Consider the following 18,855-nt stretch of genomic DNA (forward strand, 5'->3'; position numbering starts at 1 on the left):
GGGAGAGCTGTGTGTGTGTGTGGGAGACGGGAGAGCTGTGTGTGTGTGTGGGAGACGGGAGAGCTGTGTGTGTGTGTGGGAGACGGGAGAGCTGTGTGTGTGTGTGGGAGACGGGAGAGCTGTGTGTGTGTGTGGGAGACGGGAGAGCTGTGTGTGTGTGTGGGAGACGGGAGAGCTGTGTGTGTGTGTGGGAGACGGGAGAGCTGTGTGTGTGTGTGGGAGACGGGAGAGCTGTGTGTGTGTGTGGGAGACGGGAGAGCTGTGTGTGTGTGTGGGAGACGGGAGAGCTGTGTGTGTGTGTGGGAGACGGGAGAGCTGTGTGTGTGTGTGGGAGACGGGAGAGCTGTGTGTGTGTGTGGGAGACGGGAGAGCTGTGTGTGTGTGTGGGAGACGGGAGAGCTGTGTGTGTGTGTGGGAGACGGGAGAGCTGTGTGTGTGTGGGGGAGACGGGAGAGCTGTGTGTGTGTGGGGGAGACGGGAGAGCTGTGTGTGTGTGTGGGAGACGGGAGAGCTGTGTGTGTGTGTGGGAGACGGGAGAGCTGTGTGTGTGTGTGGGAGACGGGAGAGCTGTGTGTGTGTGTGGGAGACGGGAGAGCTGTGTGTGTGTGTGGGAGACGGGAGAGCTGTGTGTGTGTGGGGGAGACGGGAGAGCTGTGTGTGTGTGGGGGAGACGGGAGAGCTGTGTGTGTGTGTGGGAGACGGGAGAGCTGTGTGTGTGTGGGAGACGGGAGACGGGAGAGCTGTGTGTGTGTGGGGGAGACGGGAGAGCTGTGTGTGTGTGGGGGAGACGGGAGAGCTGTGTGTGTGTGGGAGACGGGAGACGGGAGAGCTGTGTGTGTGTGTGGGAGACGGGAGACGGGAGAGCTGTGTGTGTGTGTGTGTGAGGGAGACGGGAGAACTGTGTGTGTGTGTGTGTGAGGGAGACGGGAGAACTGTGTGTGTGTGTGTGTGAGGGAGACGGGAGAACTGTGTGTGTGTGTGTGTGGGAGACGGGAGAGCTGTGTGTGTGTGGGAGACGGGAGAGCTGTGTGTGTGTGTGAGGGAGACGGGAGAGCTGTGTGTGTGTGTGTGTGGAGGGAGACGGGAGAGCTGTGTGTGTGTGTGTGTGTGAGGGAGACGGGAGAGCTGTGTGTGTGTGTGTGTGAGGGAGACGGGAGAGCTGTGTGTGTGTGTGGGAGACGGGAGAGCTGTGTGAGTGTGGGAGACGGGAGACGGGAGAGCTGTGTGTGTGTGTGTGTGAGGGAGACGGGAGAACTGTGTGTGTGTGTGTGTGAGGGAGACGGGAAAACTGTGTGTGTGTGTGTGGGAGACGGGAGAGCTGTGTGTGTGTGGGAGACGGGAGAGCTGTGTGTGTGTGTGAGGGAGACGGGAGAGTGTGTGTGTGTGTGTGTGTGAGGGAGACGGGAGAGCTGTGTGTGTGTGTGTGTGTGAGGGAGACGGGAGAGCTGTGTGTGTGTGTGGGAGACGGGAGAGCTGTGTGAGTGTGGGAGACGGGAGACGGGAGAGCTGTGTGTGTGTGTGTGTGAGGGAGACGGGAGAACTGTGTGTGTGAGGGAGACGGGAGAGGTGTGTGTGTGTGTGTGGGAGACGGGAGAGCTGTGTGTGTGTGGGAGACGGGAGAGCTGTGTGTGTGTGTGAGGGAGACGGGAGAGTGTGTGTGTGTGTGTGAGGGAGACGGGAGAGCTGTGTGTGTGTGTGTGTGTGAGGGAGACGGGAGAGCTGTGTGTGTGTGAGGGAGACGGGAGAGCTGTGTGTGTGTGAGGGAGACGGGAGAGCTGTGTGTGTGTGTGGGAGACGGGAGAGCTGTGTGTGTGTGTGGGAGACGGGAGAGCTGTGTGTGTGTGTGTGTGTGAGGGAGACGGGAGAGCTGTGTGTGTGTGTGTGTGTGAGGGAGACGGGAGAGCTGTGTGTGTGTGTGAGAGACGGGAGAGCTGTGTGTGTGTGTGAGAGACGGGAGAGCTGTGTGTGTGTGTGAGAGACGGGAGAGCTGTGTGTGTGTGTGAGAGACGGGAGAGCTGTGTGTGTGTGTGAGAGACGGGAGAGCTGTGTGTGTGTGTGTGTGAGAGACGGGAGAGCTGTGTGTGTGTGTGTGAGAGACGGGAGAGCTGTGTGTGTGTGTGTGAGAGACGGGAGAGCTGTGTGTGTGTGTGTGAGAGACGGGAGAGCTGTGTGTGTGTGTGTGAGAGAGACGGGAGAGCTGTGTGTGTGTGTGTGAGAGAGACGGGAGAGCTGTGTGTGTGTGTGAGGGAGACGGGAGAGCGGTGTGTGTGTGTGAGGGAGACGGGAGAGCTGTGTGTGTGTGGGAGACGGGAGAGCTGTGTGTGTGTGTGTGAGGGAGACGGGAGAGCTGTGTGTGTGTGTGTGTGAGGGAGACGGGAGAACTGTGTGTGTGAGGGAGACGGGAGAACTGTGTGTGTGTGTGTGTGGGAGACGGGAGAGCTGTGTGTGTGTGGGAGACGGGAGAGCTGTGTGTGTGTGTGAGGGAGACGGGAGAGTGTGTGTGTGTGTGTGTGAGGGAGACGGGAGAGCTGTGTGTGTGTGTGTGTGTGAGGGAGACGGGAGAGCTGTGTGTGTGTGTGGGAGACGGGAGAGCTGTGTGAGTGTGGGAGACGGGAGACGGGAGAGCTGTGTGTGTGTGTGTGTGAGGGAGACGGGAGAACTGTGTGTGTGAGGGAGACGGGAGAGGTGTGTGTGTGTGTGTGGGAGACGGGAGAGCTGTGTGTGTGTGGGAGACGGGAGAGCTGTGTGTGTGTGTGAGGGAGACGGGAGAGTGTGTGTGTGTGTGTGAGGGAGACGGGAGAGCTGTGTGTGTGTGTGTGTGTGAGGGAGACGGGAGAGCTGTGTGTGTGTGAGGGAGACGGGAGAGCTGTGTGTGTGTGAGGGAGACGGGAGAGCTGTGTGTGTGTGTGGGAGACGGGAGAGCTGTGTGTGTGTGTGGGAGACGGGAGAGCTGTGTGTGTGTGTGGGAGACGGGAGAGCTGTGTGAGTGTGGGAGACGGGAGACGGGAGAGCTGTGTGTGTGTGTGTGTGAGGGAGACGGGAGAACTGTGTGTGTGAGGGAGACGGGAGAGGTGTGTGTGTGTGTGTGGGAGACGGGAGAGCTGTGTGTGTGTGGGAGACGGGAGAGCTGTGTGTGTGTGTGAGGGAGACGGGAGAGTGTGTGTGTGTGTGTGAGGGAGACGGGAGAGCTGTGTGTGTGTGTGTGTGTGTGTGAGGGAGACGGGAGAGCTGTGTGTGTGTGAGGGAGACGGGAGAGCTGTGTGTGTGTGAGGGAGACGGGAGAGCTGTGTGTGTGTGTGGGAGACGGGAGAGCTGTGTGTGTGTGTGGGAGACGGGAGAGCTGTGTGAGTGTGGGAGACGGGAGACGGGAGAGCTGTGTGTGTGTGTGTGAGGGAGACGGGAGAACTGTGTGTGTGAGGGAGACGGGAGAGGTGTGTGTGTGTGTGTGGGAGACGGGAGAGCTGTGTGTGTGTGGGAGACGGGAGAGCTGTGTGTGTGTGGGAGACGGGAGAGCTGTGTGTGTGTGGGAGACGGGAGAGCTGTGTGTGTGTGTGAGGGAGACGGGAGAGTGTGTGTGTGTGAGGGAGACGGGAGAGCTGTGTGTGTGTGTGTGTGTGAGGGAGACGGGAGAGCTGTGTGTGTGTGTGTGAGAGACGGGAGAGCTGTGTGTGTGTGTGTGAGAGACGGGAGAGCTGTGTGTGTGTGTGTGAGAGACGGGAGAGCTGTGTGTGTGTGTGAGAGAGACGGGAGAGCTGTGTGTGTGTGTGTGTGTGTGAGAGAGACGGGAGAGCTGTGTGTGTGTGTGAGGGAGACGGGAGAGCTGTGTGTGTGTGTGTGGGAGACGGGAGAGCTGTGTGTGTGTGGGAGACGGGAGAGCTGTGTGTGTGTGTGTGAGGGAGACGGGAGAGCTGTGTGTGTGTGTGTGTGTGAGACGGGAGAGCTGTGTGTGTGTGTGTGTGTGAGGGAGACGGGAGAGCTGTGTGTGTGTGGGAGACGGGAGAGCTGTGTGTGTGTGTGGGAGACGGGAGAGCTGTGTGTGTGTGTGTGAGAGACGGGAGAGCTGTGTGTGTGTGTGTGAGAGAGACGGGAGAGCTGTGTGTGTGTGTGTGAGAGAGACGGGAGAGCTGTGTGTGTGTGTGAGGGAGACGGGAGAGCTGTGTGTGTGTGTGTGTGAGGGAGACGGGAGAGCTGTGTGTGTGTGTGTGTGAGGGAGACGGGAGAGCTGTGTGTGTGTGTGTGTGTGTGAGGGAGACGGGAGAGGTGTGTGTGTGTGTGTGTGAGGGAGACGGGAGAGGTGTGTGTGTGTGTGTGTGAGGGAGACGGGAGAGCTGTGTGTGTGTGTGTGTGTGTGAGACGGGAGAGCTGTGTGTGTGTGTGTGTGTGAGGGAGACGGGAGAGCTGTGTGTGTGTGTGAGGGAGACGGGAGAGCTGTGTGTGTGTGTGGGAGACGGGAGAGCTGTGTGTGTGTGTGGGAGACGGGAGAGCTGTGTGTGTGTGTGTGTGGGAGACGGGAGAGCTGTGTGTGTGTGTGTGTGAGGGAGACGGGAGAGCTGTGTGTGTGTGTGTGTGTGTGAGGGAGACGGGAGAGCTGTGTGTGTGTGTGTGTGTGTGAGGGAGACGGGAGAGGTGTGTGTGTGTGTGTGTGAGGGAGACGGGAGAGGTGTGTGTGTGTGTGTGTGAGGGAGACGGGAGAGGTGTGTGTGTGTGTGTGTGTGAGGGAGACGGGAGAGCTGTGTGTGTGTGAGGGAGACGGGAGAGCTGTGTGTGTGAGGGAGACGGGAGAGCTGTGTGTGTGTGTGTGTGTGTGTGTGTGTGTGTGTGTGTGAGGGAGACGGGAGAACTGTGTGTGTGTGAGGGAGACGGGAGAGGTGTGTGTGTGAGGGAGACGGGAGAGGTGTGTGTGTGTGTGTGTGGGAGACGGGAGAGCTGTGTGTGTGTGTGTGAGACGGGAGAGCTGTGTGTGTGTGTGTGTGTGAGGGAGACGGGAGAGCTGTGTGTGTGTGTGTGTGAGGGAGACGGGAGAGCTGTGTGTGTGTGTGTGAGGGAGACGGGAGAGCTGTGTGTGTGTGTGAGGGAGACGGGAGAGCTGTGTGTGTGTGTGTGTGTGAGGGAGACGGGAGAGCTGTGTGTGTGTGAGGGAGACGGGAGAGCTGTGTGTGTGTGTGAGGGAGACGGGAGAGCTGTGTGTGTGTGTGAGGGAGACGGGAGAGCTGTGTGTGTGTGAGGGAGACGGGAGAGCTGTGTGTGTGTGAGGGAGACGGGAGAGCTGTGTGTGTGTGAGGGAGACGGGAGAGCTGTGTGTGTGTGTGAGGGAGACGGGAGAGCTGTGTGTGTGAGGGAGACGGGAGAGCTGTGTGTGTGTGAGGGAGACGGGAGAGCTGTGTGTGTGTGTGAGGGAGACGGGAGAACTGTGTGTGTGAGGGAGACGGGAGAGGTGTGTGTGTGTGTGTGGGAGACGGGAGAGCTGTGTGTGTGTGTGAGGGAGACGGGAGAGCTGTGTGTGTGTGTGTGTGTGAGGGAGACGGGAGAACTGTGTGTGTGAGGGAGACGGGAGAGGTGTGTGTGTGTGTGTGGGAGACGGGAGAGCTGTGTGTGTGTGGGAGACGGGAGAGCTGTGTGTGTGTGTGAGGGAGACGGGAGAGTGTGTGTGTGTGTGTGAGGGAGACGGGAGAGCTGTGTGTGTGTGTGTGAGGGAGACGGGAGAGCTGTGTGTGTGTGTGGGAGGGAGACGGGAGAGCTGTGTGTGTGTGTGTGCGAGGGAGACGGGAGAGCTGTGTGTGTGTGTGTGCGAGGGAGACGGGAGAGCTGTGTGTGTGTGTGTGTGTGAGGGAGACGGGAGAGCTGTGTGTGTGTGTGTGTGTGTGTGGGAGACGGGAGAGCTGTGTGTGTGTGTGTGGGAGACGGGAGAGCTGTGTGTGTGTGTGGGGGAGACGGGAGAGCTGTGTGTGTGTGTGGGGGAGACGGGAGAGCTGTGTGTGTGTGTGTGTGTGGGGGAGACGGGAGAGCTGTGTGTGTGTGTGTGAGGGAGACGGGAGAGCTGTGTGTGTGTGTGAGGGAGACGGGAGAGCTGTGTGTGTGTGTGTGTGTGTGAGACGGGAGAGCTGTGTGTGTGTGTGTGTGTGTGAGGGAGACGGGAGAGCTGTGTGTGTGTGTGTGTGTGTGTGAGGGAGACGGGAGAGCTGTGTGTGTGTGAGGGAGACGGGAGAGCTGTGTGTGTGTGTGTGGGAGACGGGAGAGCTGTGTGTGTGTGTGTGTGGGAGACGGGAGAGCTGTGTGTGTGTGTGTGTGAGGGAGACGGGAGAGCTGTGTGTGTGTGTGTGTGTGTGAGGGAGACGGGAGAGGTGTGTGTGTGAGGGAGACGGGAGAGGTGTGTGTGTGTGTGTGTGAGGGAGACGGGAGAGGTGTGTGTGTGTGTGTGTGAGGGAGACGGGAGAGGTGTGTGTGTGTGTGTGTGTGAGGGAGACGGGAGAGCTGTGTGTGTGTGAGGGAGACGGGAGAGCTGTGTGTGTGTGTGAGGGAGACGGGAGAGCTGTGTGTGTGTGTGTGTGTGTGTGTGTGTGAGGGAGACGGTGAGAACTGTGTGTGTGTGAGGGAGACGGGAGAGGGTGTGTGTGTGAGGGAGACGGGAGAGGTGTGTGTGTGTGTGTGGGAGACGGGAGAGCTGTGTGTGTGTGTGGGAGACGGGAGAGCTGTGTGTGTGTGTGAGGGAGACGGGAGAGCTGTGTGTGTGTGTGTGTGTGAGGGAGACGGGAGAGCTGTGTGTGTGTGTGTGAGGGAGACGGGAGAGCTGTGTGTGTGTGTGAGGAGGAGACGGGGAGAGCTGTGTGTGTGTGTGTGTGAGGGAGACGGGAGAGCTGTGTGTGTGTGAGGGAGACGGGAGAGCTGTGTGTGTGTGTGAGGGAGACGGGAGAGCTGTGTGTGTGTGTGAGGGAGACGGGAGAGCTGTGTGTGTGTGAGGGAGACGGGAGAGCTGTGTGTGTGTGAGGGAGACGGGAGAGCTGTGTGTGTGTGAGGGAGACGGGAGAGCTGTGTGTGTGTGAGGGAGACGGGAGAGCTGTGTGTGTGTGAGGGAGACGGGAGAGCTGTGTGTGTGTGAGGGAGACGGGAGAGCTGTGTGTGTGTGTGTGAGGGAGACGGGAGAGCTGTGTGTGTGTGAGGGAGACGGGAGAGCTGTGTGTGTGTGAGGGAGACGGGAGAGCTGTGTGTGTGTGTGAGGGAGACGGGAGAGCTGTGTGTGTGTGTGTGTGTGAGGGAGACGGGAGAACTGTGTGTGTGAGGGAGACGGGAGAGGTGTGTGTGTGTGTGTGGGAGACGGGAGAGGTGTGTGTGTGTGTGTGGGGAGACGGGAGAGCTGTGTGTGTGTGGGAGACGGGAGAGCTGTGTGTGTGTGTGAGGGGAGACGGGAGAGCTGTGTGTGTGTGTGTGAGGGAGACGGGAGAGCTGTGTGTGTGTGTGTGAGGGAGACGGGAGAGCTGTGTGTGTGTGTGTGTGGGAGGGAGACGGGAGAGCTGTGTGTGTGTGTGTGCGAGGGAGACGGGAGAGCTGTGTGTGTGTGTGTGTGTGAGGGAGACGGGAGAGCTGTGTGTGTGTGTGTGGGAGACGGGAGAGCTGTGTGTGTGTGTGTGGGAGACGGGAGAGCTGTGTGTGTGTGTGGGGGAGACGGGAGAGCTGGGGTGTGTGTGGTGTGTGTGTGTGGGGGGGGAGACGGGAGAGCTGTGTGTGTGTGTGTGTGTGTGTGTGTGGTGTGTGTGGGGGGAGACGGAGAGCTGTGTGTGTGTGTGAGGGAGACGGGAGAGCTGTGTGTGTGTGTGAGGGAGACGGGAGAGCTGTGTGTGTGGGTGTGTGTGAGGGAGACGGGAGAGCTGTGTGTGTGTGTGTGTCTGAGGGAGACGGGAGAACTGTGTGTGTGTGTGTGAGGGAGACGGGAGAACTGTGTGTGTGTGTGTGTGTGAGGGAGACGGGAGAGGTGTGTGTGAGGGAGACGGGAGAACTGTGTGTGTGTGTGAGGGAGACGGGAGAGGTGTGTGTGTGTGTGTGTGGGAGACGGGAGAGCTGTGTGTGTGTGGGGAGACGGGAGAGCTGTGTGTGTGTGGGAGACGGGAGAGCTGTGTGTGTGTGTGTGTGTGTGTGAGGGAGACGGGAGAGCTGTGTGTGTGTGTGTGTGAGGGAGACGGGAGAGCTGTGTGTGTGTGTGAGGGAGACGGGAGAGCTGTGTGTGTGTGTGTGTGAGGGAGACGGGAGAGCTGTGTGTGTGTGTGTGTGTGAGGGAGACGGGAGAGCTGTGTGTGTGTGTGTGAGGGAGACGGGAGAGCTGTGTGTGTGTGTGTGAGGGAGACGGGAGAGCTGTGTGTGTGTGTGGGGGAGACGGGAGAGCTGTGTGTGTGTGGGGGAGACGGGAGAGCTGTGTGTGTGTGTGAGGGGGGGGGAGACGGGAGAGCTGTGTGTGTGTGTGAGGGGGGGGGGAGACGGGAGAGCTGTGTGTGTGTGTGTGTGTGGGGGGGGGGAGACGGGAGAGCTGTGTGTGTGTGTGAGGGGGGGGGGAGACGGGAGAGCTGTGTGTGTGTGTGTGGGGGGGGGGAGACGGGAGAGCTGTGTGTGTGTGTGTGGGGGGGGGAGACGGGAGAGCTGTGTGTGTGTGTGTGGGGGGGGGAGACGGGAGAGCTGTGTGTGTGTGTGTGGGGGGGGGGAGACGGGAGAGCTGTGTGTGTGTGTGTGGGGGGGGGAGACGGGAGAGCTGTGTGTGTGTGTGTGGGGGGTGGAGACGGGAGAGCTGTGTGTGTGTGTGTGTGGGGGGGGAGACGGGAGAGCTGTGTGTGTGTGGGGGGGGGAGACGGGAGAGCTGTGTGTGTGTGGGGGGGGGAGACGGGAGAGCTGTGTGTGTGTGTGTGGGGGGGGGAGACGGGAGAGCTGTGTGTGTGTGGGGGGGGGAGACGGGAGAGCTGTGTGTGTGTGTGTGGGGGGGGGGAGACGGGAGAGCTGTGTGTGTGTGTGTGTGGGGGAGACGGGAGAGCTGTGTGTGTGTGTGTGGGGGGGAGACGGGAGAGCTGTGTGTGTGTGTGTGTGTGTGGGGGGGAGACGGGAGAGCTGTGTGTGTGTGTGTGTGTGTGGGGGAGACGGGAGAGCTGTGTGTGTGTGTGTGTGGGGGAGACGGGAGAGCTGTGTGTGTGGGGGGGAGGACGGGAGAGCTGTGTGTGTGTGTGTGTGTGTGTGAGGGAGACGGGAGAGCTGTGTGTGTGTGTGTGTGTGTGTGTGAGGGAGACGGGAGAGCTGTGTGTGTGTGTGTGTGTGTGAGGGAGACGGGAGAGCTGTGTGTGTGTGAGGGAGACGGGAGAGGTGTGTGTGAGGGAGACGGGAGAGCTGTGTGTGTGTGTGTGTGTGTGGGAGACGGGAGAGGTGTGTGTGTGTGAGGGAGACGGGAGAGGTGTGTGTGTGTGAGGGAGACGGGAGAGCTGTGTGTGTGTGTGTGTGTGGGGGAGACGGGAGAGCTGTGTGTGTGTGTGGGGGAGACGGGAGAGCTGTGTGTGTGTGTGTGTGGGGGAGACGGGAGAGCTGTGTGTGTGTGTGTGTGTGTGTGTGTGTGGGAGACGGGAGAGCTGTGTGTGTGTGTGTGTGGGGGAGACGGGAGAGCTGTGTGTGTGTGTGTGTGTGGGGGAGACGGGAGAGCTGTGTGTGTGTGTGGGGGGGAGACGGGAGAGCTGTGTGTGTGTGGGGGGGAGACGGGAGAGCTGTGTGTGTGTGTGTGTGAGGGAGACGGGAGAGCTGTGTGTGTGTGTGTGTGAGGGAGACGGGAGAGCTGTGTGTGTGTGTGTGAGGGAGACGGGAGAGCTGTGTGTGTGTGTGTGAGGGAGACGGGAGAGCTGTGTGTGTGTGTGTGAGGGAGACGGGAGAGCTGTGTGTGTGTGTGTGAGGGAGACGGGAGAGCTGTGTGTGTGTGTGTGAGGGAGACGGGAGAGCTGTGTGTGTGTGTGTGAGGGAGACGGGAGAGCTGTGTGTGTGTGTGAGGGAGACGGGAGAGCTGTGTGTGTGTGTGAGGGAGACGGGAGAGCTGTGTGTGTGTGTGAGGGAGATGGGAGAACTGTGTGTGTGTGTGTGTGAGGGAGACGGGAGAGGTGTGTGTGTGTGGGAGACGGGAGAGCTGTGTGTGTGTGTGTGTGTGTGTGTGAGGGAGACGGGAGAGTGTGTGTGTGTGTGTGTGAGGGAGACGGGAGAGTGTGTGTGTGTGTGTGTGAGGGAGACGGGAGAGCTGTGTGTGTGTGTGTGTGTGAGGGAGACGGGAGAGCTGTGTGTGTGTGGGAGACGGGAGAGCTGTGTGTGTGTGTGTGTGAGGGAGACGGGAGAGCTGTGTGTGTGTGTGTGAGGGAGACGGGAGAGCTGTGTGTGTGTGTGTGAGGGAGACGGGAGAGCTGTGTGTGTGTGTGTGTGAGGGAGACGGGAGAGCTGTGTGTGTGTGTGTGTGAGGGAGACGGGAGAGCTGTGTGTGTGTGTGTGAGGGAGACGGGAGAGCTGTGTGTGTGTGTGAGGGAGACGGGAGAGCTGTGTGTGTGTGTGAGGGAGACGGGAGAGCTGTGTGTGTGTGTGTGTGTGTGAGGGAGATGGGAGAGCTGTGTGTGTGTGTGTGTGTGTGAGGGAGATGGGAGAACTGTGTGTGTGTGTGTGTGTGTGTGTGAGGGAGACGGGAGAGGTGTGTGTGTGTGTGTGGGAGACGGGAGAGCTGTGTGTGTGTGGGAGACGGGAGAGCTGTGTGTGTGTGTGTGTGTGTGAGGGAGACGGGAGAGTGTGTGTGTGTGTGTGTGAGGGAGACGGGAGAGCTGTGTGTGTGTGTGAGGGAGACGGGAGAGCTGTGTGTGTGTGTGTGTGAGGGAGACGGGAGAGCTGTGTGTGTGTGTGTGTGAGGGAGACGGGAGAGCTGTGTGTGTGTGTGTGTGAGGGAGACGGGAGAGCTGTGTGTGTGTGAGGGAGACGGGAGAGCTGTGTGTGTGTGAGGGAGACGGGAGAGCTGTGTGTGTGTGAGGGAGACGGGAGAGCTGTGTGTGTGTGAGGGAGACGGGAGAGCTGTGTGTGTGTGTGTGTGAGAGAGACGGGAGAGCTGTGTGTGTGTGTGTGTGTGGGGGAGACGGGAGAGCTGTGTGTGTGTGTGTGTGGGGGAGACGGGAGAGCTGTGTGTGTGTGTGTGTGGGGGAGACGGGAGAGCTGTGTGTGTGTGTGGGGGAGACGGGAGAGCTGTGTGTGTGTGTGGGGGAGACGGGAGAGCTGTGTGTGTGTGTGTGTGTGGGGGAGACGGGAGAGCTGTGTGTGTGTGTGTGTGGGGGAGACGGGAGAGCTGTGTGTGTGTGTGTGTGTGTGTGAGGGAGACGGGAGAGCTGTGTGTGTGTGTGTGAGGGAGACGGGAGAGCTGTGTGTGTGTGTGTGAGGGAGACGGGAGAGCTGTGTGTGTGTGAGGGAGACGGGAGAGGTGTGTGTGTGTGTGGGAGACGGGAGAGGTGTGTGTGTGTGAGGGAGACGGGAGAGCTGTGTGTGTGTGTGTGTGAGGGAGACGGGAGAGCTGTGTGTGTGTGTGTGTGTGAGACGGGAGAGCTGTGTGTGTGTGTGTGTGTGGGAGACGGGAGAGCTGTGTGTGGGGGAGACGGGAGAGCTGTGTGTGTGTGTGTGTGGGAGACGGGAGAGCTGTGTGTGTGTGTGTGTGGGGGAGACGGGAGAGCTGTGTGTGTGTGTGAGGGAGACGGGAGAGCTGTGTGTGTGTGTGAGGGTGTGTGTGTGTGGGAGACGGGAGAGCTGTGTGTGTGTGTGTGAGGGGGGGGGTGGAGAGACAGGTAAGGGTTAGCTGTGTTTATGTGAGAGGGTGATATAGATTGAATACATGTGTTTGTAGGGTGTGGGGGGTGGAACGCAGGTGCAAGATGCTTGTATTTATTGTGTGGAAAAGATGGATACAGACGTCCTTCTCAACTCCACTACCAAAATCCCCGAGTCTCATTCTAAAAAAAAAACACATTAAGCTCTATCACTCTGTTTCCATCTTCAGGCTCTTTATGGAAATCCTCAATTCCTGCACTCACTGTGATGAGATCCTCTTCAAGGAGGATGGATCCTGGAGCCCAATGCAACCAAAGAGAGTAAAGCAAGAGCCCTACTGGTCATCCTACAGCAGTATTGATGGTAATGTGAAGCTGCAAGTCACAGGCTAGGCCCTGTCTTTGAGTCAGACTGAAGCCTCCTGAATGTTGTCTTCACTCATGTTGTGTTGTCATTCAGGATGTGTATGTTTCAGTGAGGTTGGGGATTTGAATCACTCCTCTCCAGAGAGCAGTTTTAGCAGGAGGAAGGCACATTGGGGGCACTCTGACTATACAGACAGTAAGGGGGATACTGTATTGACATCAGGATGTACAGGCGGTGAGGGTAATGCCGTACTGAAATTGGCCGTACAGGCGGTGAGGGTGATCTGGCGCTGTAGTCGGGTTGTACAGGCGGTGAGGGTGATCTGGTAATGAAATCGGGCTGTACAGGCGGTGAGGGTGATCCGGTACTGAAACTGGGCCGTACAGGCGGTGAGGGTGATCCGGTAATGAAATCGGGCTGTACAGGTGGTGAGGGTGATCCGGTAATGAAATCGGGCTGTACAGGCGGTGAGGGTGATCCGGTGGTGCACTCGGGCCGTACAGGCGGTGAGGGTGATCCGGTACTAAAACCGGGCCGTACAGGCGGTGAGGGTGATCCGGTAATGAAATCAGGCTGTACAGGCGGTGAGGGTGATCCAACGCTGTAGTCTGCTTGTAAAGGCAGTGAGGGTGATCCGGTACTAAAACCGGGCCGTACAGGCGGTGAGAGTGATCCGGTACTAAAACCGGGCCGTACAGGCGGTGAGGGTGATCCGGTAATGAAATCGGGCCGTACAGGCGGTGAGGGTGATCCGGTACTAAAACCGGGCCGTACAGGCGGTGAGGGTGATCCGGTACTGAAACCGGGCCGTACAGGCGGTGAGGGTGATCCGGTAATGAAACCGGGCCGTACAGGTGGTGAGGGTGGTCCGGTACTAAAACCGGGCCGTACAGGCGGTGAGGGTGATCCGGTGGTGCAGTCGGGCCGTACAGGCGGTGAGGGTGATCCGGTACTGAAACCGGGCCGTACAGGCGGTGAGGGTGATCCGGTAATGAAATCGGGCTGTACAGGCGGTGTGGGTGATCTGGTAATGAAATCGGGCTGTACAGGCGGTGAGGGTGATCCAGCGCTGTGGTCGGGCCGTACAGGCGGTGAGGGTGATCCGGCGCTGTGGTCGGGTTGTACAGGCGGTGAGGGTGATCCGGTAATGAAATCGGGCTGTACAGGTGGTGAGGGTGATCCGGCACTGTAGTCGGGTTGTACAGGCGGTGAGGATGATCCCGTGGTGCAGTCAGGCCGTACAGGTGGTGAGGGTGATCTGGTACTAACATTGGGCTGTACAGGCGGTGAGGGTGATCCGGTAATGAAATCGAGCTGTACAGGCGGTGAGGGTGATCCGGTAATGAAATCGAGCTGTACAGGCGGTGAGGGTGATCCGGTAATGAAATCGGGCCGTACAGGCGGTGAGGGTGATCCGGTAATGAAACCGGGCCGTACAGGCGGTGAGGGTGATCCGGTACTGAAACCGGGCCGTACAGGCGGTGAGGGTGATCCGGTAATGAAACCGGGCCGTACAGGTGGTGAGGGTGATCCGGTAATGAAACCGGGCCCTACAGGCGGTGAGGGTGATCCGGTACTGAAACCGGGCCGTACAGGCGGTGAGGGTGATCCGGTACTGAAGGTTCTGCTGACAGTGATGTTTTCATGATTTCAGCCAGCACCGTTTATAAGGAGCCATCATCACGAGGGAAGTACTGCTCCCAAAGCAGCCAGAATGCGGAGGTGATTGACCTGACATTAGACAGTTCATCAGATGAGGATGAAGCTCCAATGAAAAGACATTGTCATGTTGTGACCCCGACAAACTTGCCCTCAGTCAACAAGCAGTAAGTTATTTATGTTCCAGAATCTCCCACAGTCTCTTTATTTTTTAACCTGTGATGCCTGCACTCTACTCCCTCTCTACATTGTACGCAGGTCCCCCGACGCTCTGTTCCCTCCCTCTCTGCAGCGTACCCCTGTCTTCCACACGCTGTCTCCCCCCTCTCTACACAGAACCACTGTCCCACCCCCACACAGATCTCCCTCTACACCGTACCCCGGTCGTCCACACATTGTCACCCACTCCCTCTCTACACCGTACCCCCGTCTTCCACAAGCTGTCTTCCCCCCTCTCTACACAGTACCCCTGTCTTCCACACACAGTTCCTTTCCTCTACACAGTGCCTGAGCTGTAGTTGTCTGTACGAAACTTTTCTCCTTTTTAATGTTGTCAGGTTGCTGAACCTTCACCAGCTCTCACCAATGCTGCAGAGTCCTGCGACAAATGTGGTTACGTCCGAATACCTCCCATCTCTCTCTATTCCAGAATACCAGTTCTCCTACCAGATGCCTCCACTACCATCTGACATTCAAGGTAATTCCTTTGTGTTCCAGCTCTTCTCCACCTCCACACTGGGCCCCTCGCTTGCCCATGTCTGACTTTCTTTTTGTCTGATTTCTCTTACAGGTTTAGATTTATTTTCTTTCTTGCAAGCAGACAGTCAGGTGAGTACAACTGATCACCTTTCTGATCTGTATGCTTCTCGTGGATTGAATCTGCAATGTGCCTCAACAAGTAGGTCAGGTGCAGTTTAGAAATGCATATTAGAAGCTGCCTAATGGACGTGTATAGTGAGGCAAACAAATTGTGCACACGTTAGGACGATGAGGGCTCTCACTTTAGAGAAAGTAAGTTCGACTTTTATGTCAAATCCCTACAGTGTGGAAACAGACCGTTTGTCCCAACATGTCCATACTGATCCTCCGAAGAACAATCCACCCAGACCCGTTCACCTATTACTCTGTTTACCCCTGACCTACATATCCCTGAACGCTATGGGCAAGTTAGCATGGGCAATTCACCCGACCTGCACATCTTTGGATCGTGGGATGAAACCGGAGCACCCAGAGGAAACCCACCCGAGGCTGGAATCGAACCTGGGTCCCTGGTGCTATGAGCCACTGCGCCCTCCCTAAATGGGAATGACTTATTTATCATCCACCTGCCTTCATACAGCTCGAGTTATTGTTCATTTTCTCATAAAGTGGCTCCAAACTTTTATTCTTAGAGTCATATGTCTCAGAACAGACCCTTCAGTCCAACTTGTACATGACAACCAAGTTTCTCAAACTAAACTCGTCCCATTTGCCCGCATTTAACCCATAACCCTCTAAACCCTTCCTATTCGTGTACCTGTCCAGATGTCTTTTATCTGTTGTAACTGTACCTACACCCACCACTTCCTCTGGCATTCCACATATGAACCACCTGTAAGTCCCAGGCTATCCAGCCTCTCCTTGTAACTTAAACCATCCAGTCCCAGTAATATCCTTGTAAATCATTTCTACACCCTCTCTAATTTAATAACATTCTTCCTATAGCATGGCAACCAGAACTGTACACAGCCTCACCAGTGTCCTGTACCGCCGCAATATGCCATTCCAACTCTTCTACTCAGTGGTCTGAGCAATGAAGACAAGTGTGCAAAACACCTTCTTAACCACCCTGTCTACCTATGAAGCAACTTTCAAGGAATTATGTTCCTGAAGCCCTAGGTCTCGGTGTTTGTTAGCACTCCCCAGGGTTCCACCATTAACTGTTTAAAGTCCTGCCTTTAGTTTGTCTTAACAAATTGTAACATCTTGCATTTATCTAAATAAAACCTCACGTGCCTCTCATCAGCCCATTGGCTCAATTCATCAAGTTCCCTTAGTAGTCTTACATAACCACTTTCACTGTCTGCTCAGATCGGTGAGCGTTGGCTTAGTTCTGATGCACAGCCCAAGAGGTCTTTTAAAGTTTCCACTAGGACCAGTTACTCCAGGTCAGGAACACTGGCTTGGATGCAGTATAATGACCCCCTACACACTCCCAGGACAGGTATAGCATTGGTTTAGATGTGGAGTGGAGCACCTTCAATGCATTCTTTAAAAAGTTCAGATTCTAAAAGCTAATAAACTGAGGGAAGTGGACTCCGAGTCATTGCAGAAGGTTGGGAGCAGTCGGGTAGTTGGTTCCAGCATCTGATCATTTTCAGTGTTTCTGTTATTTACATGTTGTCCATTTTGCCTGCAGCATTACAGTTCTGTTATCAGCAGCTCCTCCGAGGACCAGACTGCCATGCGATCATCGCTCAACCACTTCTTCCAGTTCACGTCCTCGCCGCATTTTCTGGAACCTGTGGTTAGCTCGACAAGTGGAATGCATGGCTCAGCCAACAGGAGTAGCAGCATCATCTCCAGCAGTGTCCTGAGGAGCAGTCAGCATAGTCACCCTGAGACAACAACTCTAAACAGTGGCAGCACAATCAGTGCACCTGGCTCCAGCCATGGGTTAGATATTATCTCTTTAGACTAAGGAAACACCAATCAATCATGACCAGGAATGTTCTCCACTTTGAAAACTGCTGCAAAACTTGAATCTGAAGTCAGTTGGTCGGAGATTACTCCACAGATCCCAGAGAAAGTGTTTCCTCTGTATTAGTCATTAGTTTTTGACTAAATCCCTGGGTAACATAAGAGCACAGGGCACCCACTACCTGGGCCTGAATCCTGGAGCATGCCTTCTGTTTAAAAACACAAGGCAATTAGGTGGTGGTTTGTCAGATACTTCCTCCATAGAGCTGAGGATCTGGCCTTGCCCCTTTCCACCTCTGTCCCATATAAAGAACAGCTCACAGAGATCTGGTGACATTAGCTTCAGAGTTGCACTTTGCTTGCATGCAGGCCCCTGGATCAGCTGTCTGTGATTGTATCCACAATTAAGCTGCTCCACATTTCAACCAAAGGTGTGTTTCAGTTCTCTAGTAAAGTTTTGTCATGAACCAAAGATTAATTATGTCAGATTTGAGGCCGTACCACAAGGAGTAAAGAATGAAAGGAAACTTTGGTAAGATGAGGTGAAACTTAAAGACTAGTGGATTATTGAGAGAAATTTGGATATGGGCAGCTTTGAACATTGTGAACTGCAAAAGGGAACTGAACTGAGATTTTCAGGGGTCTCTGATGGTTACTGTGATTCCCTCTCCCCAGACCCAAACAGACATGAAGGCCTGGATCCACCAGGATTTCTAAAGGGGCTGGTTGGCCTGGATTGAGGTTGGGGAGTGATGTAGGGACACAATAGGGAATTCTAAACATATTGCAAAGTGTGTCACTTTTTAAAATATAACTTCCAATATATTTTATCAATGTAAAATCTTTCCCTTTTTTAAAAGAATTATAAATGAGCATTGTGTATAGAGAAAGCAAATGATCTATTTTCTGTTGCAGCTATTTTGTAAATACATATTATGAAAAAACAAACCGATTTTAAAAAAAGCAGTTCCAAAGATTATCTTCTACGGCAGGCCAGTACTAGTGAGAGTTAGACTCCACGTGCCTGTCTAAGTGTGGATGCCTCTATTCATCCGTTTTAAGGTCATTTTCTTCCAATACTGTTCAGTGAATAACCAGTGTTCTGAGAGACTGGGGTGATGCTTAATGCCTGTTGTGGATGATAGGATCCAGAACTGAAAGCTTCACTCATCTGGACAGACAGACTGCCTTGTCCCACTTACTTAAAGGACCTGGTGAAGCTGTGGCAAAGGGACAAGGGGAGTTTGGGTATTATTGGCTGAAAGAATTCAAATGTTTTACTATGTATCGATTCTGTTGCAATTAAAGGATGAGGAAATCGGGAATTGGTGGTGTAGTTATTTCCCAAACAATGAGCTGGACTTGCTGTTGCTGTGAAAAATGGCAGGAGACTGGGCATTAGAGAAACTGAAGGATTGATGGAGTTTCAGGCTTGAACTCCCACTTCTTATCCTCTGACTAGTTCAGTTTTGAAATCTGTAATGTTATTCAATGATGTACTGTTAAAGCTGAGTTGAGACAAACCAGAATGGGCTGGGGGCTACAGAGATGGAAAAGCAACCCACCCTCCCTGCAAAGCTGTACAGACAGAGGTTCAAATTTCAAAAATTCTAGTGGGCTGTGCTGGCAAGGGAATTGTTGATTGCCTGTCCCAAATACCTCTGAACCAAATAGCAGTTTCCTCCCCGAGAGTCCATTAGGAGCTGGAATTCAGTACCCAAGTGTTTTAGAAGCAGTTACAAATATAGGTTTCAAAACAAAATTGGATAAATGCCCGAATAGAAAATATTTTCAGGCCGACAGGGAATGTGGAGATGAAAAGATATGATAAATGGCCTTCGATTGTGATGTAATCCTTCTGTCAGAGCAAGAATGGGCCAGACTGCTGCTCAAATCAGCTCTCCCTTTCACCTTCACTGACCTCCGTTAACTAAACTCAGGCTTGAATATAATGTTCAGTAGCTCTTGTGTGACAAAGAATGTCAGGCTTTAGAACAGAGTGAAGAAATTTCTCCTGATTCTGGACAGGATGGGAAACGGCCTCCACATTCCCCCTGCTTCAATGAGATGAAGATTCATTTATGAAAATGCTACAGCTTCTACAGCAAGTGTGTGAATTTCTCAAACACTTTTCATGACTACTAGACATCTCATTTGGACTGCAAGAAAGGAGGCAATCAATGTGTGCACTGCTGCACGTATGCGATCTAGCTCTGTTAAACCCCTTGGAGATGGACACTAACTTGAGATTGGTCACATTAACATATTTAGAAATGTATGTTGTCAATTAGCTCTCACCTCCACTTGGTGAAAGGTTCGAGGAAAGATCTCATCCGGTTACTATAGTGTGCATCAGAC

General features: G+C 55.4%; 1 protein-coding gene across 2 annotated transcripts in view; it reads left to right on the forward strand.

The window, feature by feature from the left end:
* LOC122548097 (E3 SUMO-protein ligase PIAS3-like) overlaps nucleotides 1-17,822 on the forward strand; it is a 34,762-nt gene extending 16,940 nt beyond the window's left edge. For both annotated transcript variants that reach the window (XM_087985130.1, XM_087985131.1), the window contains exons 10-14: nucleotides 12,023-12,156; nucleotides 13,814-13,985; nucleotides 14,376-14,515; nucleotides 14,609-14,646; nucleotides 16,217-17,822. In XM_087985130.1, coding sequence (XP_087841256.1) covers nucleotides 12,023-12,156; nucleotides 13,814-13,985; nucleotides 14,376-14,515; nucleotides 14,609-14,646; nucleotides 16,217-16,498 — 766 coding nt within the window. In that variant the 3' untranslated portion in view covers nucleotides 16,499-17,822. The remainder of the gene's footprint in view (nucleotides 1-12,022; nucleotides 12,157-13,813; nucleotides 13,986-14,375; nucleotides 14,516-14,608; nucleotides 14,647-16,216) is intronic.
* The last annotated feature ends 1,033 nt before the right edge of the window (nucleotides 17,823-18,855 follow it).

The sequence above is a fragment of the Chiloscyllium plagiosum genome, unplaced genomic scaffold, assembly GCF_037043375.1.
Source record: "Chiloscyllium plagiosum isolate Xiang-an unplaced genomic scaffold, Cpla_swu_hap1 HiC_scaffold_50, whole genome shotgun sequence".
Taxonomy (NCBI): Eukaryota; Metazoa; Chordata; class Chondrichthyes; order Orectolobiformes; family Hemiscylliidae; genus Chiloscyllium; species Chiloscyllium plagiosum.